Genomic DNA, 27,088 nt, shown 5'->3' on the forward strand with positions numbered 1-27,088 from the left:
TTGGAGCTGCTGAACAAGCACACAGATACACTGATAAAAATAGAGGAAGAGAATGTGAAGTTTTGTTCAACCTCTTCACCATGTTGCATTGTTGCTGTGAATGGGAAATTAATCAGGATACTATTTTGACTTTGTCTCTCTATATTATTGATTATCTGCCATAAAGGGCAAAATGAGAATGTAGGCTAGACTAAGAAGATTCTATAATAAGACATCTCCCACCATGGCAAACTACAAAGTGGCCTGTCTGTCGGTCTCTGCGCATGTTTATGCATGTGGTATGACAAATATCACACCAAATATGTAACCAGTTACAATGAGAAATATGTCTCAGTTACAATGAGAAAATATAATCGAGACGTGACTGGAAATAGGCCTACATGCAGATGCTATTATTAAGAATATGAATAATTCACTATCGTGAATAATAAAGAATGCTCCGCACAATCACATGAACCATTAGTTCTTATTTCGGAGGCCATCCGTTGGAGGGCGCTAGGTTGAGATCTGGGCTCGACTGAATGGGTATGGTGCCTGCCTGCCTCTGTCACATGCTGCCGCTCATCCGAGCAACCGAGAGCACGGATGGAGCTGGATGAGAAACCAAGAGGCGAGTCCCTTCGATTGCGCGTAAGCATCCTCTGAAATAGAAATCCGCTGTCAACTCTGTTCCAAAACGCAAAGACGGACTACTCAAAACAACAAAACCAACAGTTTCTCGCATGCTGCCTAGTCATTTGATATAAAAGAAGAACGGTTGCGGAAGGTTGTGAGGAGGGTGTATCTTTGCAAAGAATGATTGCGAAATACGAGGCGCGCTCTGTCCCAAGAGAACTCATTTGAAGAGCTTGCAGACCGGGATGCCGCGCGACATCGCTCCATCCTTACATTAGTGAAGCTGAGTGAGTAAATTACATGATACATATTTATGTGCTTTTTGGGGTTTGATTGGGGTTTACTTTTTATTTAAATGTCCCGTTTTTTCTTCAGGGCGAAACAGGACAACATTCATTTCTGTTGATTTATTCTAGGCGATTCCACCTGTCTGATCAATGATTCATGGCTGAAGTAGCCAATCGGTCAGCGATGTGTGAAACTTGCGGGTCACTTGGGAATTTCTTGCTTTTCCTCTACATCATAAGTTAATGCATCCCAGCTTAATTAATGTCCCCTCAATGCTCTACAAACGGTAATTTAGAGGTCAGTCAATAGAGGGGTCAATCAGCGTCAAAGTTAGGGTTAGGTCAGTGTCAATATTTCTTGGTCGAACACTCAACATTTTATACGGATATGCCTCTGACTGTTTATATATATAAGACTCTCTTCGGAGCTGTCAGACCTGTGTTATGATGATGACTCATGGGAGCAGGTGGATTTGATTTAGAAAGGCTTGATTAATTAACTGAAGTTAAGCTCGTTAATTATGATAATGAACCCATTAAGGTGGTCAGGAGGCCCCGTGATCAGAAGTACAGGTTAATGACCATAGGCACCACAGGGAGTGGACAGTTTGTTTCCAGCATGGATTAATTCTGACATTGATTCTGATAATTTAGCCAAACAGAATGAGTTGTAGCAATTGTAGACATATTGTCACCTATATCTACTGAAACAGCTTGACCATTAAATCAACAATCATTTTCTTGACAATGGCACTTGTATGAGTTTCATGAGCAAAGAACTTTGAATGTATTCTGGGAAATTCCTAGTGCATGTTCATGTGCCAATGTGTATGTGTGTTGCTTCAGAGCAGGGTTCTTGGTGCATTTAGATGAATGAAATCCTCTCACTATGCAGCCAGGGTTACCATACCATGTGTGTATGGGTGTGTGGTTTTTGTCACCTCATTAAACTCATTGTGTTGATTTAAACAGCAAAGTCACCCCTGAGGCTGCTGGTCCTCCTTCATTATGGAGTGATGCCCAGAATCACACTGCTTTCACAGAAATAGTGAACTGGGAGAGGCACTAGGATCAATTGTCTGTCTATAGGAGTTTTTTATTATAAATGGAACACACAGAAACAACTTGAGGATATAGTACAATTGTAGGATTTAGTACAGTAGCATTTAAACTGTCTATTCTTAGATCTTCTACAAATGGACAGAAGTCTCTCTCTCTCTCTCTCTCTCTCTCTCTCTCTCTCTCTCTCTCTCTCTCTCTCTCTCTCTCTCTCTCTCTCTCTCTCTCTCTCTCTCTCTCTCTCTCTCTCTCTCTCTCTCTCTCTGTGCCAGTAAGCCTAATGTGTCTCTCCTGGGGCGTTCCTCTGTCATGGTATTTTCCCATCTATGTATTAAACATCAAGCTTGTCTACTTCAGGCACTGGCTGAATGCTTAAAGGCAGAACAGGTCTCCTCTGCAGGGTGACAGAACAGTCAGCAGGCCCCCACTGGGCGCAGAACCCTTCCTGTGTTACCCATGGCGACAGGACAGGAGCTCACCCTCCTTCAATTCCCCTCTTACCCTTCACACTTGCATGGACTGGCACATCGGCCCCTTCCCCAAACACACACGTACACAACTAAGATTGAGTTTTTTGAAAACGTTGGCTTATTCCTTTGGCTAAGGGTCAAAGTAAATGGAGCTTCGAGGATCAAGGTGTAGATTTGCCATTTATTCAAACAGATTGCTGTTTCATGTGTGTGTATTTGTGGGCTAGTGTACATTATGGAGGATTAGGGGGCGTAGATTGGCCAGATACCCGGGCAGACAGGCCCTTGTCTGGGCATAGAGAGCTGGGCCTCAGCCCGCCAACAGCGTCAAAGCCACATATCTGTGACTGGATAAATCCCCTTCTATTATCAATGCTGTGTATTTGACCACATGAGGCATTACAGAGACCATGGGGATGATTGGAAGGGAGGGGAGGAGAAGGAAACCAGTGAAAAAAGAAGGGAGGGATGAGAGAGGAGAGGGTGAGATGAAATGAGAACCTGGGAGGAAATTGAGCTGCCAGGTGAGGGAAAAGAAGTAAAGAAGAGAGAAGATGGAGAGTGTAAGAAATAACTGACTGAGTGATATCTATTGTTGCTTGAGTGAACGGTTTCCATTGAAACAGAAAGTCATACTAGACTTCTACGTTTTGAAACATGCTTTCTGCTGAAACACTGACAGCGAACCATCTTGCTTTAGCAGCACAGCAGATGACAGGGAATGAGATTCACACTACTCATTGCACCACACCAACACACAATCACACACACGCTCTCTCTTGTTACTCTTTCTTTCCCTCCCTCTCTTTCTCTGACACTCCAAGCCAAGTCCCGGCACAGACCTCAAACGTACAATTATCATAAATATCTCATGGGAAGGAGATAGAGATTATACAGTCCAGGCATGAAGCAATGAGGGAGGGGCACACATACATGTGGAACTCTTGCAGCCCTGATGTGCATTAGAGAAAGGCATTGATTTCAATCAAAGTATGGAGACTTTGCATGCCCTTTGTGATGATGTGATGTTGAGTGGATGGCATGAACATGGAGCACAGTGCTGCCAAAGACCTGTATAGATCACCTCCACCTGCAAGGTCCTGCTAATACATCCCCTCCTGCCCAACAGACAGTTATCCAGCCATGTGTGGATTGTAAGAATAACAAGTAACAAATAATAAGTTTCCTTCCATGTACATGCAGAGAGTAAGCAAGCATCACGTATGAATTAACATTTAAAAACATGTAAAATTATATATATTTTGATATAAGGTATAAGTCGCAGGACCAGCCAAACTATGAAAAAAAGTGTGACTTATAGTTCGGAAGATACGGTAGTCATTACATCGTTCTACTTTCCATAGTTTTCACATCCCTCTCATAAACATCTCTTCTTCCTCAGCCTCCATCAGACAGAGATGTGTTGTCTATTCAGCTATGATGACACTGAGTGTCTACAGACAGCACCATAGATAACTGTTATCAACTTATTTATGTTTTATTGCCTTCCCACAGAGGAGGTCATCCAGCTGTAACCCTCAACTGAAGAGAAATAAACCATTTACAGCGGTAGCCATGTACAATGATCCTTGAGAGCATGAATAAACAGCAGACTGTAATGGTGTCCCACATAGTTTGTAGAGACAATTCTGCAGTTATAGAACTGGAGCTGGTGCACAGCGTGGTCTGTGGAGTAAACCTTGATAACAAGGCAGTCAGATGAAGACTTATATCTGAATATAAACAGAGGAGGAGAAGGAATAAGAACAGAAAGACTGTGATACAGTGCATATGTGTGTCTGTGTTTGTGTGTGAAAGACAGAGAGGGAGAGAAAGAGAGAGAGAAATGAAGAAAGAAAGAGAGATACATGGATAGAGTGGTATGCTCAGAGGAATAGTGTGAGTCAGATGCAGTATTGATTGGTTTTGTAAGAGAATCCTCCGGCTTTACTGATACTTTTTAATAAGAACTGTTGGACTAGAGGAAGATCACGTCAACGTCTCTCTAAACTCAGCATACCAAAATCAAGCTACAACAACTAGAGTTCAAATCAGCATGGACTTATTTTGGAACAAGGGAAATGCCAAATTGTGCTTTTTTGGCCAAACACAAATATGAGATGTTCCACTCAGACCTTCCTGTAGCTGCTAAATGTGTTTACCAAATGAAAAAATAAAACGTTAAAGAATGCCCACACATTGTAAGTGTAACATTTTTGGTTACCAAGTTACATGCCAACTCTGATAGAAAGTGTTTCTATATTTAGTATATTATCACATAATTAACCTTTGAATGTATCTAACATCTTTTCAATCTACAATCTATGCCTACACCCACAAGTAGGAACCCAGAGTACGTTGTTTGTTTAGCTACAAAGCACATTTGATATTTCTGTTTCTTTCCACTTCTCTCTCATGCAGTTGGGTATGTGTGTGTGCGCGTATCTGCTCATGTTGTGCAGAGAAGTTGTGGTTTCTGCAGTGACATCTTTTAAGGTTCTTTCAGCACATACTTGTCTATCTAGGTCTTGATCAAGAGAAGAACCTGAGCTTCAGGAAGAGAGCTATTTTTGGAGCCAGGTTGTATTCTGCAAGTAAAGCAGTGACACAAGAGGTGGTGATTTGGTAGCAAAACCGTGGATATGAAACACACCTATTCTAGAGTTTCCATTCTGGAAATACTCAAAATCAGATAAAGATTCAAGTTTTGTTGAAAGAATCAAGTCGTTAAACCTCTGGTGTTCCTCTTCAAACAGCAGAAAAAAACTGAATTGCCTTATAAAAAAAATTGATACTGAACAGACCATTGTTGAATTTAGGATAGCTGTGTGTGTAAGTGTCTCTCTGTATGTATGTGTATGTGTGTGTATGTGTGTTTGTATGTGGGTGTGTTTGTGTGTGTGTGTTTTGGGTGAGACGATGAGGGCCGGAACTAAGGGCCCTATTTTGAGATTTTTTTGAATTAATTTAGTTATTTATATATTCACCTCCACATGAAAGAAAATTACTGTCCCAGATGGGAATCGTACACCAGAAAGAGAAAACTTCTCTCTCTTTCTCTCTCTTTCCCTTTCTTTACTCCCGCTCTCTCTCTCTTTCTTCATCTAGTCACCTGTGTTATTCTCTCTCTGATACTTCCTCTCATCTCCCATCCACTGTGTCTCGCTCTCTGTGTCCTGCTCCCTTCTTCCCATCTCTGCCGGCTCCTGTGTAATGGGAGCATCTCTGTGTGTTGGTCTGCGTATGTGTTTGTAGTTCGTACATATGTGGGTAGAGGTGTGTGTGTGTCTGTGTTTAATGGAGGCACCTGCTGTGAGTGTCCTCCATTCACTGGTCTGATCGATACGGAACAGGAGCTTTTAAAAGTACCAGCATCACAGCATCTGTACTAACCCAACTACTAGAGCTACACACGTTATTACACCAATTAACACAAGCGCTCGCACAATGATCAATCTGTCATTAAACAAGCACCACCATCAGTGCACCCCCCAAACTCTGACAGTTAAAAGATTCACAACATATTTGACCCTCCTACTCCAGTCTTCACAGAACCAGGAAAACGGGGCTGTGAAGTGTAGATTTGAACTATCTGTATTTTTTAGGTTGGATTGTAAATTATGGCTACTTACATTTTATATGTTATTTTTTATTCCCCTCAGTATTAGCTAGACCCCCCTTAGTATTAGCTAGACTTTGCTCCTTTTGTATAGTTAGTCCACATATTTAAGTTTCAATATTCCTATATGTTTAATGTATGCACCTCCCTGCCAAAGTAAATTCCTTGTTTGTGCAAACATTCATGGCGAATAAAATCCCTTCTGATTCTTCTGATTCTGATTCTGAAACAACACACAGCACTACCAGGTACAGAGTGGCCTTCTGATGTCTTGGCTGCATCTCTGTCAGTGTACTGTGAGGATGGCCAGTTGTAGTTCTTTGTCAGTGCATTAGCCTTGTGGAGGTGGGGAGGTGTGAGGGAGCTGGCCTTGTGGAGGTGGGGAGGTGTGAGGGAGCTGGCCTTGTGGAGGTGGGGAGGTGTGAGGGAGCTGGCCTTGTGGAGGTGGGGAGGTGCGAGGGAGCTGGCCTTGTGGAGGTGGGGAGGTGTGAGGGAGCTGGCCTTGTGGAGGTGGGGAGGTGCGAGGGAGCTGGCCTTGTGGAGGTGGGGAGGTGCGAGGGAGCTGGCCTTGTGGAGGTGGGGAGGTGTGAGGGAGCTGGCCTTGTGGAGGTGGGGAGGTGTGAGGGAGCTGGCCTTGTGGAGGTGGGGAGGTGTGAGGGAGCTGGCCTTGAGACTGCTGTGATGACTCACCGGGAGAGAGGCACCCACCACACTCTCTCTGCTCTATCTGTAGTGCTGGCTCCTCTGTGGAGGAGGATGAGGGAGGGAGGGAGGGCAGTTTGTGAAATTCACCTGGGATTTTCCATAATCTGTCATTGTTGAGGCTGACATGGCTTCTAAACTGAATCAAATCGATGGCCTCACAGTCACTGCCTGGCAGGAGCTCTCTTTCTCTCGTTTTCTCTCTCTCCTTCTTTCCCTACTGATTCTCTCTCTCTTGCCCTCTCCCTATCTGCATGGAGGTGTTAAAAGTGTTCATTGAATGTTACACTCAATATTCAACTCAAACCAGCACATAACAATAAAAAGATAGGTCTGTGACAGGTTATGGATGGTTGTGCAACTACCCTGGATGGGTGCCTGGCTTCATCCTCTCAGTCACCTTAACCCTACCGGGTCAGTGTCACCCCGCCTTTGTAACTTCATAATGTCACACTCACACACACACTCACACACACACACACTCACGCATGTACACATACGCTCTCATGTGAGCACAAAGACGTTGGGTTGCTTATCGAGGCATCTGAGATTGTCTGCAACCTTGCAGATGCAGAGAATGACTCACCCAAAACCACGGGGGCGGAGGACTGCTATGTTACTGTTCCAGTCACAGAGAAAGACTGAGAGGGGGCTGCTCTCTCCCTCCCCTTTGCTCCCCCTCCCTCTCTCTCTCTTCCTCTCTAGTTTTTTTCTCTCTCTCTCTCTCTCTCTCTCTCTCTCTCTCTCTCTCTCTCTCTCTCTCTCTCTCTCTCTCTCTCTCCACACACACGCACACACACACACACACACACACTCACACAAACATATTAACATGAACTAGGATTTATACTGTAGAATGCTGACACAGAGTGGATGTCATAGATAGACTGAGTACTGGGTCCAGAGAAGCCCCTGAGGACTGCTCTAAATTGCACATTAAAATGGATAAAAGAAGGCGCTCTGTGTGTTTGTGCTTGTGTGTGTTTGTGTGTGTGTGGTCTGTCAGAGAGAGATCCTGTCTGATGGACAGGGCTGATAGGGAGAGCAGTTGGCCCAGTGATATGTTGTAAATGTTTGTGTGGAGGCGTCTGTATGTATTACTGCTCGTATTGCCTCACGTAGCTAGAGTCCTCCTGAGGGAAATAAGGCCAGCCCTACAAGCCAGATCAGCTTGATGTACACTAGAGAATACTGTGTATGTGTGTGCGCGTGTGTGTGTAGACACACTGCTCTCTAAGGAGGGGGTGATAAATGTTTTCCAGGGCCACCAGTCTGCAGTTGCGTGTAGGCCCACGACACCTGTCTGACTGCCTGCCTTCACCCTTCACCCCCAGCTGACAGGCTGCCTTGGCTCACCTGGGTGTCAAGGGGTTGCACAGTGGACAGAGGGGGCAGAGAGGGAAAAGGAGGAGGTTGGTCTGGCAACCACCACATCGATGCACCGTGACTGTTTTCTGTGGTCTCAGGGGTAGAACCACCAGTGCAAGACTGGAGGTCTGCATAGGTGTGGCTGAGGGTTTGTGGACTTACGAACCCTCCTCATAAAGGCATGGAGGGTTTATCTGTGGTGACAGGAGGGGAGAGAGGCCACGGTGCAATATTCAGATTAAAACCAACTGCAGGCTACATACAAATATGACCTGTTCTCCTCCTTTCATCCCCTCATCCCCTTTTCTACTCCTGGCTAATATTTCTCTCCTCTCTCCCCTCGTTCTCTCCATCTCCCTGTGTGGCATTGCGTGCCAGGGCCCCTGCATTTCTTAGAGGTCCTTTAAGTAAACACACACACACACGTGCACTGCTGCACTTAGAGGAAAAGTGAGTGCAGTCAGTGCACGAGGCGCAGGCATCCACGATGAATAATTGAATCATCTGGCTCTGAGCAGAAATAGAAATCTCCCCATACAAGTGTGAAAACATCACTCGCCACAAGAGACCTGGGATCTGGCATTGCCATGCTTGTGTGTGATTGTGTGTGTGTATGTGTGTGTATGTATGTGTGATTGGGGAGTTTTGTAAGATACAGTATAAACTATCTATCTCTCTCTCTCCTGTTATTTCTCTTACCTGTGTAATGACGATGGTAGGTGGTTTCTGTAGGTCAGTTCCTATGAATACAATTGGCCCTGATGTGTCATGGTGAAACCCACATGATGTAATCCACTATAAACCCTGGTCTTTCTTTTCTAAATGACTGGCTCCCAAGAGTTCTTTGAACCAATCAGATTAGCTATTTGTCAAGGCTGTGGCACTAAACTGACAAATAAGGTCAAACTGACAGCAAAGAGGGCTTAGAATATGTGATGGTTTTACAGTTTTACATATTTCACTGCAGAGTGAAACTATCTTTCATGCCTGGATTATATTCATCCAAGATCTTACATTAAATGGCATAGCTGGTTTACAGATGCATTCTTTTGCCATTCATATGTCATTGATACTGAGTATATAGTCAGACAGTGTAATAACCTATAACACTGAAGCACTTGCCCATTAGACCTTGAATATTATTTATGAAGTATTACATACTACAGTACATGTGTGTGTGCGCATGTGTGAACAACACACACATGTATGTGTTGCCAGCTGCTGAGTCGAAGAGCTCAGAGCTCTGCAGAGCTCTGCTGTGTGACAACCACAGATTAATCAGAAATCCTTCTGATCCAGCCTACGCCCTTATTTCTACCCTCCCCCTTGCACTCTCACACACACATACACATACACCCATACACATACACACACACACACACACACATACACATACACATACACATACACATACACATACACATACACATACACATACACATACACATACACATACACATACACATACACATACACAACATACACACACACTGGCTCATAAACATGTCCAGGTGCTGCTTGAACACACCTGCACACACAGACACAAATGTCCTATTTTGTGTGACCACTTGTCCGTCAAACACTGTAGTAAAGAGGCCTGGTATGTTTAAGTGGTGTGCTGTCAAAAGAGATGAGCATGGAGACTAAGCAGAGTTGTGGCTTTGAAACTGGGTCAGGGTTGAGACAGTCTTCCTGTCACCCAGACCTGTTACTATCATCAGGCTGGGGTGGGCATGGGGTCATCATTAGTTCTAACACAGACGTGAGTGTGCATTTATGCAAAAGTGTGACATATTCAACGTGTGTCTGAAGAGGAAGGTGGCATTTGTGTGTAGGTGGACCAGGTTGTAGTCTGTCCCTCACTGTGACCAGGCCTAGCTTTAAGACTCTTTAGCAGTCCCCATTAATCTGCTCAGTTCAGACAACAGCATAGCTTGAGACCCTCAGAGCACATGGATCATTGGATCATTTGAAATCCTGTTGGGATGTTTCAGTACATCACAGCACTGAACGACTTTGTCTCTCTCTGTCTCTCTGTCTCTCTGTCTCTCTGTCTCTCTGTCTCTCTGTCTCTCTGTCTCTCTCTGTCTGTCTGCCTGTCTGCCTGTCTGCCTGTCTCTTTCTGTCTCCCTCTCTCAGTTTCTCTTTCTTGTCTCTGTCTCGCCTTCCTCAGAGCTGGGGGATTGGAGAAGGGTGGGGATGTAGAAGGGAGGGAGAGGGGGGGATTGGACGTCTCCAAATCGGCACACAGATGAATAATGCATCTAAAGGAAAGGCGGGGAGCTGAGGAGGGCTGAGGAGGGCTGAAGAGCGGGGATAGGTCTGGGGCTGGATATCTCTGGCTGTCAGATTCTCTACCTAGCAGGTGGAGACTGACTCCTCTGAAGAGAAACTATACCTCCTGCTAATCCTGAGAGCTCATTTATTCTACTCAGTCAATCTCCTCAGTTAGTTTTGCTACCAAATGCATGGGGGCTTAGTTTGTTTGGGGGCTCTTCTCTCTCCACTTTGTCTCTTAGTAAAAGCATTTCATGGTGGATTCATTTTCATTGTTCATTAGAAATCAATGGTTACGTGGTTTTTATTATACTACACGCATTTGTGTGACACTTAGCTGGGATTGTCAATGTAGTTTGATTTTATTTTACGATTGGGTTTGTGTTTTGGTTGTTATTCCCAAATTGTTGTGATAAAAGTAAACTGCATGGGTAAGCATACAGCTCACCGTAGCAACATCATTAAAGTAATGAGCAGTTACTTACTTAACTACTTGAGCAGTGATAAAGAGAAGGAGAGAGGAAGAGAGGGAGAGAGAGGAATATAAATAAAAATTGAGACGGAAATTAAGTGGGAGGATTCCCAATCCCATAAGAATACATTTAAAATCTTAAATGTTGCCTCTGCTCAGCCTCATTCGGGTTAATTAGACCAAAACTAGGAGCACAAAGACCTTGCCTTGCGTGTTGAAAGGGGATCAAAACTCTATAAGTATTTCAGCCTTACTCAGCCTTCCACTGACTAAGGCCCATCCAGTTGGGAGACTAAAGAACTGGAACATGCTGTCTCTTAACCAGGCTAGTCTGTCTCCAGTATTTACATACTGAATAAACTCTCTTTGACAGATTGGGTTTAGGGTACTGCATGTAGAGAACAATGTTCGGTTCATCCTGGCCCATCATTTAGTAGCTATTTGGTTATTCTTTTCCAGTGGCTAATCGAAGATAACACCTTACTGTACATTGTACACTCACTGACACACGCATTTCCAAACACACATACACACACACACACTCCAAACCATACTGCATTTGTTGTAACTGTGGTGGCTGTGTGTATGTCCTTGGTGTTAATGAAGTAGAGGCAGAGAAGAGGATGTACCAGGTGTGTAAAAGGACAGTGACTTCACTATTGTGCTGTGACGTCACCGCTGCATGCAGGTCAAAGACAGGTGGTGGAAACCGCAGGTCACACAGTCCCAATAACACCATTACTCTGGCAGGTTCTGTGGCGTGAGCTAGTTTGGCTGCCAAGAAGGAGTCAAACACACATCCACATCCACATGGAGGATGCCATGGAATATTGAGATGTTATTGGATGGCATTAGTGTGTGTGTGTGTGTGTGCATGTGTGTGAGTGTTAAGTGACTGTTGAAATGTTGAGGTTAAGCTAAGCTCTTTCCGAGCTGCATGCTCCGTGTTGTGCTGGGGGCTGTGTCCCGGGGGGGGCGAGGAGAGAGATTGCTCTAGACATAATGTGATTTCTATCCTCCTCCTCTACTCTCTGCTTTAATATTCTAGGGACCGGGCCTCTGATGAACTCGCCTCCATGTTGTGGCCAAGTTACCATCTTCCTCTTATTTTCTTTGCCATCTCTCTCTGTCTTTTACTCGTTATCCCTGTCTTCCTCTGCCATCTCTCTCTGTCTTTCACTCATTATCCCTGTCTTCCTCTGCCATCTCTCTCTGTCTTTCACTCATTATCCCTGTTTTCCTTTGCCATCTCTCTCTGTCTTTCACTCATTATCGCTGTCTTCCTCTGCCATCTCTCTCTGTCTTTCACTCGTTATCGCTGTCTTTCTCTTTCTCTCTCTCTGCCTCTCTTTCCCTCTCAATTTCAATATGCTGTATTGTCATGTATGTTCCGGTTAAACAATGTTGTCATAACTGTGTACAGTGAAGGGAGACGTGCAATTATTAACACCTATCAGAGAACTTAATCATCATCAATCATAGAACACACATCAATACAAATAAAAAGATGCAAAACACGTCAAATGTTTGTGTGTGAGTATTTGTGTGAGTATGTGTGTGAGTGTGTGTGTTTGTGTGTGTGAATGCAATTGCAAAATATTCAGAAACATTTTCTCTCTCTCTCTCTCTCTCTCTCTCTCTCTCTCTCTCTCTCTCTCTCTCTCTCTCTCTCTCTCTCTCTTTGCCTTTCTGTCCCTCTGCCTCTCTCTGCCTCCCTTTCTGCCTCTCTTTCTCTCCCTGTCTACAACTGATCTGACGTAGTTTACATGTGCATCACTGACCCACTAAGACTGGGATTGTAGCTAGACTGTGATGTCTGTGTGAGAGGAACTCCAGAGAGACCACGACATCATCCCAGAACACTTGTGATTCCAGCCTGGGGAGAGGGCGGGGGGGGGGGGGGGGCGGGGAGAGGGCAGGCGCTAGAAGCAGTACACTATCGTGTCTTTCATCACTGAAAGAGAAGTGCACACGCATGCAGAAACGCACACAGACACACACAAATATACACACTTACGCACACTTTAATATTTGGGGGATGTTCCAGTATAATAATCACTCAGTTGGATTTACGTCTAATGTGATGACAGAGGGAATGCATGCGACATGGGACACACATCCGCCCTGTGACTCCCTAGCAACTATTAGGAAAATTGCATCAGAGTTTGGTCCCTTAATCCCATGGTGGAAAGAGGCTTCTGGGGAAGTTGACGGACCATTAATGGATAACCAGGCCAGGGCACTAAGGGCCGGCTGTGGAGAAACAGTGTGGAGAAAGTCCCCCGCTCAGAAGCACTGCTCTTGGGCTGTGAAGCTTGAAACAGCTGGGTGTTAGGGTGGGGATGGAGTGGCTCTGAACTATCTCACGAGTCATAAAGATGCATACCAGAGCAGATCAGCAACACCTTGCAGACATCCTGTGTGTGCTGTGGGAGGAGTGTTGATGAGCTTACTGTTTTCTCGGAGCTTCTGATGTTGCGTCCTGGTAACGTTGCCTGTAAGAGGAAGTATTGTTTTCTGTGTGGTTATGCTGCACCCCTGCATAGCACTGTTATACTGCTTCCCCACAAGGCGCATTATCATCATCGTTATCATCATCCTCATCTTCATCATCATGATAAATAATAAATGCAATATTGGTGTGTGAAACCCGTTATAAGAATGTCATCCCTTTGTGTGTGTTTTCTCTGTGCAGAGCAACACTGTCTAATATTTGTGTGTGTGTTTGTGTTTAATATTTCCCTAGAAACTGGTAACAGTAGGGAGAAACCGTTTGCCAGTGACCCCCTCTCCAATTCCCCCTTCTCTCTTCCCCCTCGCCCCTCTCTCCCTCTTGTAATATTCACCCCTCTTTCTCACTTTCTCTTCACCTTCTCTGTCTCATCACACTTCCCCTCTTCCCACCCTTTTCATGCCTTTTTATCTCTCTCTCTCTCTTCACACTTTCAGTCTTGGTCTAATTCCCTTCTCTTTCTCTTCTTTCATTCTCTGCTCACACTTCTCTTTATCCCCCTTTTCTCCCCCTTCTATTTTCCTCACAGCTCCTGTCTTTTCCACCTGCCTGCTTTGCCCTCTTATCCCCCTTGCCCAACCTCTCTCTCCCCCTCCCTCTCTCTTTCTCTGCCTTTCTCTCTCTATTTCATACAGGCTGCCGAGGCCTCTCACTCTGCTAATTCATTCGCTGTGCATCGCCTCACATCTCTGCAGGGTCAGAAAGACAGGCAGCCCGGGAGAGAAGAGGGACAGATGGAGCACAAGGGTGTGAGGAACCAAAGAAGAAGGATGAGATGGCGGAAAAGAAATGCAGTTTTATCTCTGAGAAACAGAGAACCACACAGATCCTGTGGTGTGTTCCGGGATCTCTCTCTCTCTCCCTCCCTCTCTCTCTCTCTCTCTCTCTCTCTCTCTCTCTCTCTCTCTCTCTCTCTCTCTCTCTCTCTCTCTGTCTCTCTCTCTCACTCTCTCCCTCTCTCTCTCTCTCTCCCTCTCTCCCTCTCTCTTTCCCTCTCTCTCTCCCTCTCCACTCTCAAATGCACACACAGGCTCTCCATGACCTCCTTTTGCTGACTGCTCTTTTGTTAGTTGTGTCCCTGATGTTCGGCTTTTGTGCTAATCTAATACTTTGGCCACATCACTCTCTTACTGACAGCATGGTGCGTGTAGATCTGGGTGTATGTGTGTGTGTGTGTTGATCTGAATGTGTGTTAATGTGTTACATGTTTTGGTTGCAGTCGTCTCTCTTATCAACCTGCTGCAGGAAGACAGCTGCCCAGCTTTGTGCAGTATTTGGGATTTATTGATAGGGCTCAAGGCATTAACTGTGACATATACACATGTGTGTGTATGCCTTGCTTATACTGTTTGTATGTGTGTTTGTGTGTGTGATAGTTAGCACACCATACAGTATGTGTGTCCATGTGTTGGTTGGCTGTGCTCGGCTTGTCAAGATGTAGGCCACTGCATAAAACATTGCAAATCACCGCAGAGCAATCGCTCTACTTCTTATTGTGAAAAAGGGAAAGAATTCTGCTTGGAGAATAAATGCAGCCCTTGGACGGCTTGAGCTATTTGTCTCGTGTGGCGACAGCCAGACCCTAAAGCACCCCGGGGATCAAACTTGTTTATTTATCTTCAACACCAGAAAGTTTCTACAAACACTAAAAAGCCAATTGATTTGAATGGACTTCATGAAAGAGAAGACATTTGCGTGATCATTCTTCTCCTGTCCAATGAGTGTCGTTGGTGTCATGAATTGCCTCCAACAGGTGATAGCTGTGTCTGTTTGGATCATGTGATCCCTCAGTCAGACGGTGTGGAGGGATAGAGCTCGAGAGGTGGTATACCAGACTGGGGGGATGAAGGTGGCTCTCCAGGCTTCTCCCCAGCAGTCTGCATCAGCTCTCGTCTTCCACTCCTTCTCCTACCGGGCTAAAAATAGCGCCACAGACACTGACACAAGCGCTGAGCGAACACCACAAGCGCTCAGCGAACACACCCATTTCTCACCTCTCTCCAAGAGCGTCTTCTTCCCCCGTAACCACTCTCTCCCCTTGTGCCCTTGTTCCGCAGGTTCCCCAGAGCACCCCTAGTGTGCATGTGTGTGTGAGAGGGCTCGTGTAAGAGGGTGCGTGTCATGGCCTCGATGCCCGGCGAAGCCTCGTGGGACGTCGCCACCTACAGTAAGGTGCTCCTGCTCGGGGCCATCGCTGCCGCCTCGGCCTTCGTGGTCACCATCGTTATCGTCCTCGTCTGTGTGGGCTGCCAGAGGTGAGCCGACTCTACAACACAACCTCTCTCTTACCTCTCGGTCTCTTTCTCTATCTGTCCTTGGCGTCTCTCCTTCCGTCCTCGCGCCTCACCATCTCCCTATCTATCTGACTCCCTCCTTTCTCTATCTCCTTCCCTCCACCTCTGCAGTCTTGAGTTCCCGCTCGCTTTTTTTGTCTCTACTTCACACATTTTCTCTTCCTTTCAAGCTCAGTCTTCTTCTTTCTTTCATGCAGCTCCACCTCCCTCCTCCGGTCGCCCTCCCTCGCCTTGTTCCTGTGTTTTCTGTTTCTCCGTCCTCACTCTGTCCTTAGCTCTTATCGTTCCTGTTCTTTCACTCCCAGTCTGTCTCCTCATGTCCATAGCAGAGTGGCTTTGATGCATTTAAATGGACCGGACTGTCACATTGGAGAGCATGCTACTGGCAGGACACTAAGTAGACAGGGCAGAATCAGAGCCAAGACAACAGGATTCTCATCAGACTAAAGCAGCAGAGCACGATGTGGCCCAAGGATCAGGCTCCCCTCAGACACGCTGTTCTTCTCCACAAACCCAGTCATGGCAGGCCTGTGGCTTTGTTGCCATGGGATCCATGCGTGTCCAAACACAGAGATGTGCAGTAATGTAGGGCCAGCCACTGTCCCACAAGCCGACTGGACCAAGATCTGTAGCAGTGTTTTGCTCAGCCTTGCATTTGTTTAGGGATATGAGCTCATATGAATGCAGTTCTCATAACCTTTGTGTTTCATCCCCTGTAATTCAGAGACGGGGTATATATACAGAGAGACTGTTGAGGCTCTGACATACAGTTACCTACCGTCCACGTAGGCCTACTCTTGCATCATCGGTTCATTGTGACCCTCCTCCCTCCGTCTTTACCAACAATGTTATTATGGCCTGTTTGTCATCAGGGATATTACCTCACCTTCCCAGGGTTCTCTGGGGGGAGGCAGGGCTTTGTGTAACCTAAAGAGAAGAGTAGCCTCCTGTACCCCTGCCCTGCAGTAACCTATAGAGGTGCAACTGGACACAGGGTACACAGACCAGTTTGACACACCAAGAATAACCAACCAACAACTAATTCTTCTGGCAATCTAATCACACCTGGAACTCACACATTACACCTCTCGTCTTACCAACAGTCTCCCATGGCGACAGAACTCCCAAAGGCTCCCAGACTGACGTATGTTGTCTGTCCAGTAGCAACCATGGAGGAATGTTCTCAGGAGCATGAGCTGAAAAGCACAAACTGAACATGAATAACAGTATAATACTGTATTGTGGTTTATGTGTGTCCTGTCCCCGGAGTGTGGTCTACAGCACGTGCTGCCTCTATTAAACCCTGTCTCACCTCTCTGCACTCTTGTGTCTCTCAGGAAAAGCAAGAGCAAGCACCCCCCAGCAAATGGAGAGAAGGGCACTTCTGTGAACATGGTAACTCTTTTAATTACCATCTTTTTTTGGTCTATCCCTCCATTCATTTATCAGTGCATCAACCAGGTCGGGGATTTTCTCTTTGACAGCTGAGCTCTCTGCTTTTCTCACATGGCCTTCTGTGTGTGTGTGTGTGTGTGTTTGTGTGTGTGTGTTTGTGTGTGTGTGTTTGTGTGTCATCAGAGTACCCTCCGGCATCCTAAGCTCAACTCTATGAGCAAGTCCGACACCAGGCTTCACGAGATTAATCGCCTGCCCTGCAATGGTAATCATCGATAATCAATACCAGAAATCTCTTCTGGTGACCTCTTGTGGTCCACTGCATGGATCTCAAGTTTCCACCAGCTTCAAGTCCCCTCTTTCTGTCCAGGTGCTCCTAAGAACCGTCCGGCCAGTATGGACCTCCTCGTCCTCCACAGTCGTCGTTCCCAGTCAGACCTCCGGCCTTCCCATGTGCGCCAGCTGCCCCAGATCCCCACCTCCCCCCAGGGGGCCAACAAGCCAGGGGAGGGGAGGAACCACACCTACACGGAGGTGGGACTGCGGAACCCCTCCCCCACCCGTTGCCTGGACGACGGGCTGTACGAGAGCGTGGGGGTCCGAGATCCGGATGGAGACCCCAAAATGCCCCCAGCCCCTCCCCCCACCTCTGCCAACACCCCTGCCACACTGAGAGCAGCACGGAGCCCCATGGCCCAGGGCAATGGGAACGGCCATGGGAATGTACATCAAACGTTTTTTTTTTTTTTACAAAATTACAATGATGAGCGTGACAAACCAAGGACTCTATCACCTTGTGGAGAATCTATTGAGTGCTGTGTTGGCGTTTAATTCTTTACACTACACAGTGAAGAACAGGGACTATAGCTCCACCTACACTCATGAGTGTTTGAATATGAATATTGTGTTTAAGGTGTGCGACCATCTTTACTGCTGTGTCCCTCAGGTGCTCAGCCGAGGGAATGGCCACGGAGAGCTGAACGGCACCTTGAACGGCAGAGGCAGAGGGAAGCCTCTACCTACTGCCGTTAACGGCTCCCCCCAGTCCTCCCTCCCCTCGCTGGCCCCCCAGGACCCGGTAACGGCAGAGTATGCTTCCATTCGGAAGGTCCGGAAGGTAAAACGTTCCTCACACACCCAGGCCAAAGTCCGGTTGTCTTGCTCTGTTGGTCTGTTTACAAAGTGACTGTAAAAACAAAAAAAGTGACTGTTTGTAATTCATGAACCTGGTGTTTCAAGGTGAATATGAAAGGATCCAGATTGAGCTGTCCCAGGATTGTGTTAATCTCATGTGCGCAATATAAAGTAAGAAGGATTCATTTAATAAATGAGTGTTTTCAGCTTTCAATAATGCCACCTCTGAATCATTCCATCGTAGGTCGACAAGGCAACCAAGAAGGATAACAATGGTGGAGAGTCTGACAGCCAATCAAGTGTTGGAGAATCACCCCCTGCCCTGCCCCCCCAACTCCCCCGCATCCAGGAGATTTCACGGAAACAGCTGGAGTCATTCCACCTGCCTTCCTTCCCCAAGGTATGCCGCATCACATAACATGCTGCCTGGACCAATAAACATCACATTTAACTCACAGCACTATGAATATAGCTTGTTCAACAGGAGTGATAGGAACATGTCCTTTTTGCCAATGACCACTAGAGGGCTCTGCCTGCTAGCTTTGTTCCTGCTCTGTGCTGACGGAGAACAGATCTTTATCACCATTCTGAGCCCTGCAGGAGCAAACTGCCATCAAACTGCTATCTCCCCATTAGTAAGAAACGGATAGATCATCACAGATAATGTGTAGGAAGGGAGAATGTCTGGTGATAAGAGACAGTCTGACACATTGTCTTTTTCCCAATCCTGCAACGATTCTGTTTGGCATGGTGAAAAGCTACTTCCTTCTACACTGCACATTTGTTTTCAAGGTGCACTTGTCATTCAGTTGCAACATGCATTGGCTTTAAAGTATCAAATTCTCTAGGGTTATCAGAGCAGAGGGGCGTTGAGAAGCTGTGTTTATATAAACTCTGGAGGTCAGCTTTAGGGCCACACCACAGAGAGGGAAACCAAGGGACAATGCTTGGATAATGATCAACCTTTCCTGTCGGTCCTGGCAGTCCTACCTGTTTTTCTAACATGCAGCAAGTGGAGTGTGTGACAGAGTGTGTGTGTGTGTGTGTTTGAGAAACCAGGTGATTCTAATCTGCTGCATCACAAGTTTGAACAGACTGACAAGGCTGTATAAACAGTATTATCTTAGCAATGGGTGTGACCTGTATGTGTTAATGAATCTATGTTTTCTGCTCGTTTTTATGCATGGATACTGTTGGTTTTTGTATAGAAAACATGGATGTGAGTGTGTGTGCAGTTCTATGTGTGCGTTTATATCTGATGTTTGTATTTGTGCAGGCTCTGAGTGTACTCTCCAGCTCATAAGACCTGGAGAGAGCTGTTCTGTGTGCTCTCTTGCAGAGACCACCTTTTGCATGTTAGTTGGGTGTGTGGAGAGAGAGAGAGAGAGAGAGAGAGAGAGAGAGAGAGAGAGAGAGAGAGAGAGAGAGAGAGAGAGAGAGAGAGAGAGAGAGAGAGAGAGAGAGAGAGAGAGAGAGAGAGAGACATCTATTGCACTATGGGCCATATGTGGTGTAAGCAGCCAAAGTTGAGAGTGGAGGGGTAGATTATGTAAGAGGTCGGCACTCTGCCAAGTTGCCTGTGTGTGTGTGTCTCTGTGTTGTGTGAAAAGGATATAGGAATGAAGCAGCATACAGGTAGCTGTGCAAACTGAGGAATTAATAGTATGTTCACATTGAGACCAGTTTTTCAGCCCTTTTACATTTATTAATTTAACCCTATCACTTAAAACTCTGACCAAATGGAACACAGAAACCTTTCATTCCTCATGTAATGCGTTTTCAAATTGATCTTTGTCAAAAGAAAGGTCCATATATGGATTTGTTGTCACAAATTGTTCAGAATATCCAAATAATGTAATTATTTAAAATAGGAAAAATTAGAATACAATTCATGACTTAGGAAGAACAGAGACCACCCCCCTCACACACCTCCAACATGCATAAACACACACATACACACATACACACACATTACTCCTACGCTGGTCAACATGGACACTGGGATAAAGAGCACTCTCGAGAGCTTTATCCAGGATTAATAGACAAATATTAACAAGAACACAAACACACACATACGCAGTTGGCCTGTCAACCTTTGTTGTTTGTTTTATATGGGTGCTCATCTGTCTGGCCATATCTGTCTGTGTATTCATGTTAATCTAGTAATGACACGTGTGCTGTGGCACCTGCACAGGATGAGCTCACCTGTCTGTCTCTGTGTGACCACTAGGAGGCAGAGTTCATAGGTAACGGGGAGCAGTACATCTGGAAGCCCCCTGAGGATGATGACATCATCACCCTGCACCCAGTACCAGCACACCGAGGGGAAAATGGACAGCAGGGCCACCTGACAGCCATGGAGGTGAGGCACCTGTGTGTGTGTGTGTGTGCGTGTGTGTGTGTGTGATTTATTTGTGTGTGTGTGACAGAAACAGAGAAAGAGGGAGACGTGAACGGTGTTTGTGTCTTGTCCAATAAGGGGAATGTTAGATGGATCTTGACTGGTGACTGGTTGTCTGTTTATCTGAAGAGCTCCTTCTTGATTGGCTGTACGATCATAACACAGTTAACCTTTGCCTCCCAGTCTGATGAGGCTGTGGGGGAAGGAGATGGTCTGGTTACATGGGGGTTCATGTTTCAGCTCTCCTGTGGGGGTCTACACCATCTTCACACAATACACCCCCACCCTAAGGCTTTCCCACACTATCTAGCTGCTGTCCTCTACAAGTACATTATACATAGGGCAACCTGAAGACGTTTCAAAGATGGATGGTTAGGAAAGGTCTCGACTCCCCCATCGACAGGGTCATGCACAGAGGTTCTACAGACAGACAGGAAGTGGTTGGAATGTCCACCAGGAAGGAGAGGTTGACCAGGGAGAGGTTGTAGCCCAACCTTAGCCTGGGGCGGGGAGACTGGTTTGGAGGGATAGGGGGGCAAGGGTAACTTCTCCTCTATACAACTATAGACCAACTGACCTTTTAAAGTTAAAATATGTTGACATATTACAATGTATCCTTCTAAACCAGCTGGTTTAGATTAACTGGGAATAAATATAACTTCATGGACCCAAAATGTAATATATAGAAACAGGCTCTGAACGAGATTTGCTTGATGCCTGATGTGTGGCATTGAGTGGTTATTATATTTTTGGAGTTAAACTTTTGCAGAGGTTAGACTATTGCAGAACAGTTGTGTTTCTTTCTCTATCTCCCTATAGCTTTCTACCTCTCCCTATAGCTCTTGCTTTCTGTCTCGGTTATGCACTCTCTCTTTCTGTCTCTCTCCCTTGCTCTCTCCTTCCCCCTTCTCTCAGTTGCCCAGACATGTCCAGTAGACTCTGGGCTTTGTCAATTTCACCCGACAGAAGGTGTTGGGTTTCCACTTCTGCCCGCCTTGTGTTCCACCCCCTTCCAGTTCCTCTTCCCTCTTCAGCTTCTCCTCCCACTCAATTTCTCCTCCCTCCTCCCCCCCTTCCTGTTCTCCACTCCTCTCTCTACTCTTTGGGGGCGCTGGCTGCTCCTGACCAATCACATCTCTCAAATATGGTCTAACCCACTAACACATAACTGTTTAGAGACTGTTCATCCTGGCTACATGGTGGATATGGTTTATGAACGAACCCCCTAGAGGACTCAGGGTATAGTTGTTTTTAGTCATATTTACAGACATATGTTCAGAGTGTCTCTGGAGACTGCTGGTGTGATTTGAAAAGAGCAGAGGGAGGGCAGAAGCAGTGTCTGAAGAGGAGAGAAGTTGGGGAAGAAAAGAAACCCAAACCAGGCTTCCTCAACAGCTGCAGCAGGCGACCTCTGAAACCCCCTTCGTCTTGTGACTTCCTTCCTCTTTTGCACTGTGTTGCTTATGCTGCACACACACACATACACCCACACACACAGTACAGCACAGGGTCTTTGTTTACCCAAAACGTGCAGGTTGGATCTTTGGGGGGCAGGCTGAATGTGTGACTAGAGAGAAAGAAGAGAAAGAAAGATACATCTAAATATGAATCAAATTAAGAGAAAGCCACAAGGTTTGTGTGGCTGTGCACATCATATGTTAATCCATAACCAAATCAGTCAACCATCAATCTATCAATCAGGGCTGAGTTTCTACAATGTAGGGAACTGATAGATCAGTGCGATAGAAAAAGTGCAGAGAGAGCAAGAAAGAGAAAAAAAATTAAAGAGACAAAGAAAAAAGAAAGCGAGAGAGAGCCTGCTGTTTGCTCAGCAAGAGTTGTTCTGCAGCACCAAAGCAAAGGTGTTAGTCTGTGGGTGAACATCGAAGGCAAACATGACCATGTTCCAGAGACCTTTGGGAGAGAGAGAGAGAGAGAGAGAGAGAGAGAGAGAGAGAGAGAGAGAGAGAGAGAGAGAGAGAGAGAGAGAGAGAGAGAGAGAGAGAGAGAGAGAGAGAGAGAGAGAGAGAGGGAGAGAGAGAGGCTGTGCCGTCCCAGAGAGGCTGTGCTATCCTCAAGGAATTTTGACCCAGAAATGCCAGAGAGGTCACCATGTCACTGTTGAACCCCACACCACTCAACACATGCCATACGTTTGTGAGTAATAGCTGTCAAAGACTAAGCTTTAGTAATAATGGGAGCTCCCACACACACATACACACACACACACATTGATATAGTCCATTGATATTATGTGTGAAGTCAGACTTTCCCCCTCATGAATATCCTGCACAGTATGTAGTAAAAGTCATTGAGAAAGGTTTTAGGCTGTTGGCAGTCATCCAGTTCTCTAAGATCATACTCCCATGTGTATCTGCGCAGGGCTGAAGCTGCTGTGGAGAAATGTTAACTGGTTTATCCAGTGGTTAGGTAACTCTGCCTCTCTCCTATCCCAGATAAGAGTGTTTACACTGCCTTATCCTGCCTGGTCAAAATAGGTCAGATTACTGCAGAGCTGGGCCTGTCAATACACTTACTTACACACATACACACACACACACAGTACGCACACATACACAGGAACGCAGACACACGCATACAGCTGTGGCATATGTTTACTGATGTATAGACAGACTGGACTCAGACAGAGCTGCATACGTGCATTCAGACATGTACTACTAGGAAAAATATCCTCTTTACATTGAGAGTTATCCACTTCATTTAATAGAAATGTTGACTTCAATATATATACCAAGTGTGACAGCATATAGACCAGTTTCAGTACTAAAAAAGTCATAAATGATCGTGCTGATCAGTCGCTTTCACATAGAATAACTACAAATATTATTAGACTTTTTTCTTCTTAAAAGCTGAGTTCAAATGTCTCTATGTTTGCAGGTGTCAGACACCTACTCCACCGTGTGTAAACCCCTGAAGAAGAAGGCTCCCCCAGAGAACAATGGAGCCAAGACCCTGCCCCGCTGTTCTGGTGGGGACAGTGGCAGTGGCAGGGGAAATGGCTGGGCGGGCTCTACTGGGGGAGCCCTGGGCCGAGGCCGGGGGGCCCAGACCCGCTCCCAGGAGGAACCCTGCTATGAGCCGGTGGGTGACAGGTCCTGGCCAGTGGCAGAGTCCGATCCTGCGTATGCTACTATCGACTCCCACCGGAAACGTGAGAGAGCGGGAACCAACAATGGCGTGATGAGCGGAAGCGCCACGCTAAAGCCCAGGAAGAAGCCCCCTCAGCAGGCAGCAACGGGGCCTCCTCAGGGCCCCCCAGGCCCACCGCCCCCTCCAGGCCCGCCAGCTCCCCCAGGCCCACCGCCCCCTCCAATAAGAGCCCACCCCGGAGGGGAGAACTTTTATGAGACCATCAGTGATGTGAAACAGGGGGCCAGCAGCTCCAGCACCACCACCATCTTTACCTTCAACGATGGAATGGAGATGTATGTCACTGGTCTGTAGCTAGCCTGCACAGGCTGGCAGGCTGTCTAGTAGAGCTAGATAGAGTTGGGTTATTCTGTCCAACTACTGATAGACACAATAATAATGAGTTGCCAACAACATGGTGTACATAGGAATCCAGCAGGAACATGCTAAAAGAGGAACTACTTGTTTTTATCCCAAGCTAAGACAGGGTCACAGTCCAAACCCAACAGAACCAGACCTTCCGTCATTGACCTGGCATGGCCCACTTATAACCAGATGGACTGAACACTTCCTGACGCCTGCTGACTGGAGAGAGAGTCTTTTCTCTTCTCAAATCTTATTTCATCTCTGTTGTGCAACTGAACACATGACTTAACCCCCCCCCCCTTGTGTGACATTTTACATGATATCTTTATTTTTCTATGAATATGATACCCTTAAAAGAGCATGTACTGTACAGAACACACCCTATCAAAATCATGAAACAGCACTATCACTCATGAACTGTACAAATAAAAGTAGCGAGCATGAAAACACTCATTCAAATGGAAATGCCAACCAGGGAACAGCAACGTCTCAATCAAACCCTTTCCGATGACCAAACTCAGACAAGTAAAAGACAAACGTCACACACACACACGTCTTTGTGCCGCGGCTTATGTAATATAAGCAGATGGATGTCACAGAGATTTTCTGTGCTTAGCTCTCAATAAGCAAACATATGAAACAGGTTCTCTCTCTCTGCTCTACTGACACAGCCCTGTTGCCGGGCAGATATGATTATCCATCTATACAGTTTGGCATGACCCTGGTCTGACCCAGAGGAGGTGCTATAAACCCCATCACCCTCCTACACCTCTTTCTAGTCTATGGACGGTGAAACAGTCACTTCTGTTTCCCTGTGAAGTTCTAATGTGTCAGAGGTGTGAGTTGTGTAAAGATCCTATCATGAAGACAGCTTTAGCTTTAGTGACCTTAAAAATGTCACTTAAAACCACATGGCAAACTTTTATCTTTACCATATATAGCCACCCTAAAGGAAGAACTATCACAAAGAAAATTGAAATGTTTGTAAATGTACACTGTAATATAATGACTCATTACATTAGATCATCAATATTTAAAAATGTCATATTTTTCCTACAAACTTCTTGCGCCAGATTTTTTGTTGCATGGCAACCTTCACACACGCCCACTCTTGGCAGAGTATGCCAGGACAAAGAAGGCCGGCCAGAGTCACAGCCTTGGGAAGAGAGAAGGTTCCCAGAGCAAGATGGCCGGCAGGTTTCGCAATACCAACACAGGACTGCGAGAGACAGAAAAGGAGAAAGAAATATCAACAAGGGATGCTTTAGTCCTGGAAGTTAATGTGTCATATCTAGCGGGCGTTGTTAACATTTGATTATATGGCTGCAGTAATGGCATATTGCTGCAGGCCTGTTGGCTGGCTTGTTCAATAATTGTAGTAAAGTGCGTTTGCTCCTCAGTCTCCGGCCAAGGCTCCACTGTTGCTCTTTGGGCTCAAGACTGGCCATAAGAACAGTGATTGAAGGTTTGGAATCCAAGGAAAATAAAATGCTGGGCACCCAATCGCCAGTGAGCTTCCTTTGGAAGGTTGCCCCGCTCTCTCTCTCTTCCCTCTGTAGCCTGCGCTCGGTTCTGTTCCATTGTAAACAATGCCTTTGCTGTTTTGTTGCTTTGGGAAACATAAAGGAAGGAATGAACTAAGAAAACACAACACGTGGGTTTTAGTTCATCCAGGCCAGTGGGACCAGGGACAGAGAATGCTCAGGGACAGAGAGGATTAGGACATGTTATGGATGGAGCTCATACCAGACAATGGTCTGACACAAGTGCATATTGAAGACTAAAGCGTGTTTCTGTGTACAGGCTTACCATGACAATGTGCATCTAAAATGCACTGTTTCTGTTCTTTCTGACTCCTCATAAATAGCGTGTTTAAATAGCGTGTGTCACTGCCATGACGATGGCCCTGGTTCCATTTCTCTGAGTGTTGTTGGTGCAGTTTTCTTGCATGTTTTGACAAATGGAAAAACAGACTTATTTTGGTACTGTACCTAATTGATTTCTCACTGTTATTTTGATGTTGTTGTTAACAATATTTTGTCAGAAGCTGTTTTTACAGTCTTTACAAAAAACAGCAGAGAGAAAGAGAGAGAGAGAGAGAGAGAGAGAGAGAGAGAGAGAGAGAGAGAGAGAGAGAGAGAGAGAGCGAGCGAGCAAGCGAGCGAGCTTGAGAAAGATAGAGTGAGAGAGGAAGGAGGGGGAGGAACCGCTGAGGTAGTGAGAGGTTGCTTGCCACTGCTGCTCTGTAGAGAGAATGAGTGACAGAGGGTGGGGGAGGGAGGAGAAATAGCAGAAAGCTAGATGAGGATCACTGCAAACCATATGACTCCTTTTTCTCTTCAACACACACACACACACACACACAAACACACACAAACCACTGCCATTTGGAAGGAGGCAGCAGACCCTGGTTTGCTCAACCTCACTCTCTTGTCTACTTACCAATGCAATCCTCTCTCCTCTGTCGTCTTGTTTCTTCCTGGGCTGGGGTAGAGCGTGTCTTTGAAGAGGGAGTGGGGGGAGTTTGGGGGTCAAGCCAAACCTGGTCCGTGTTACTTTTTAATGTTTCACAATGTACCGTTGAAGAAGACTCGATGAGGACTTTTTTCAATTGCACATACATATACTGATATGTATAATAGTCTGTAGTTGTACCAATGTTGTTCATAACTCAAAACACCTAATGAGATTGTTGTTGCAAAATGGTGGTTATCACAAATGTTGTATTGAACCAAGTTTTAAGATACCCCTGTCCTCCCAATTCAGGTAAATGTTGTGTGGCATTATTGATGCTGTGACAGCTACTGTAGCCGAAGTTGTACATTTGTGAAGATGACACAGGGTTTCATGTGAAAAAATCTTATTATATAATTGTACAGGTATGCAGAAGATTGTAATGTTTTATATAATAATAAAATATCAAAATCAAGTTTTTACTTTTGTAATAAAGTAGCACCTCAAAACGTT

The 27,088-nt window shown here is 45.8% G+C and overlaps 1 protein-coding gene across 1 annotated transcript; it reads left to right on the top strand.

Annotated features, from left to right (window-relative positions):
- Positions 1–773: 773 nt before the first annotated feature.
- Positions 774–27,070, top strand: LOC146251960 (uncharacterized). The gene is made up of 9 exons (XM_084679163.1): positions 774–902; positions 15,439–15,636; positions 17,013–17,070; positions 17,254–17,335; positions 17,441–17,793; positions 18,017–18,187; positions 18,449–18,604; positions 20,435–20,566; positions 23,504–27,070. Exons 2-9 carry the CDS (start codon positions 15,503–15,505, stop codon positions 24,068–24,070), a joined length of 1,653 nt encoding a protein of 550 aa, XP_084535289.1. The 5' UTR covers positions 774–902; positions 15,439–15,502; the 3' UTR covers positions 24,071–27,070.
- Positions 27,071–27,088: the final 18 nt, after the last annotated feature.

This window comes from Hypomesus nipponensis, chromosome 18, assembly GCF_054491055.1.
Source record: "Hypomesus nipponensis isolate SF chromosome 18, ASM5449105v1, whole genome shotgun sequence".
In the NCBI taxonomy this organism is placed as follows: domain Eukaryota; kingdom Metazoa; phylum Chordata; class Actinopteri; order Osmeriformes; family Osmeridae; genus Hypomesus; species Hypomesus nipponensis.

Coding starts and splice junctions, on each gene's coding strand:
- LOC146251960 (XM_084679163.1), top strand. CDS start 15,503: ATGGCCTCGATGCCCGGCGAAGCCTCGTGGGACGTCGCCACCTACAGT. Junction 15,637..17,012: donor GTCTGTGTGGGCTGCCAGAG/GTGAGCCGACTC, acceptor TGTGTCTCTCAG/GAAAAGCAAGAGCAAGCACC. Junction 17,794..18,016: donor ATGGGAACGGCCATGGGAAT/GTACATCAAACG, acceptor TGTGTCCCTCAG/GTGCTCAGCCGAGGGAATGG.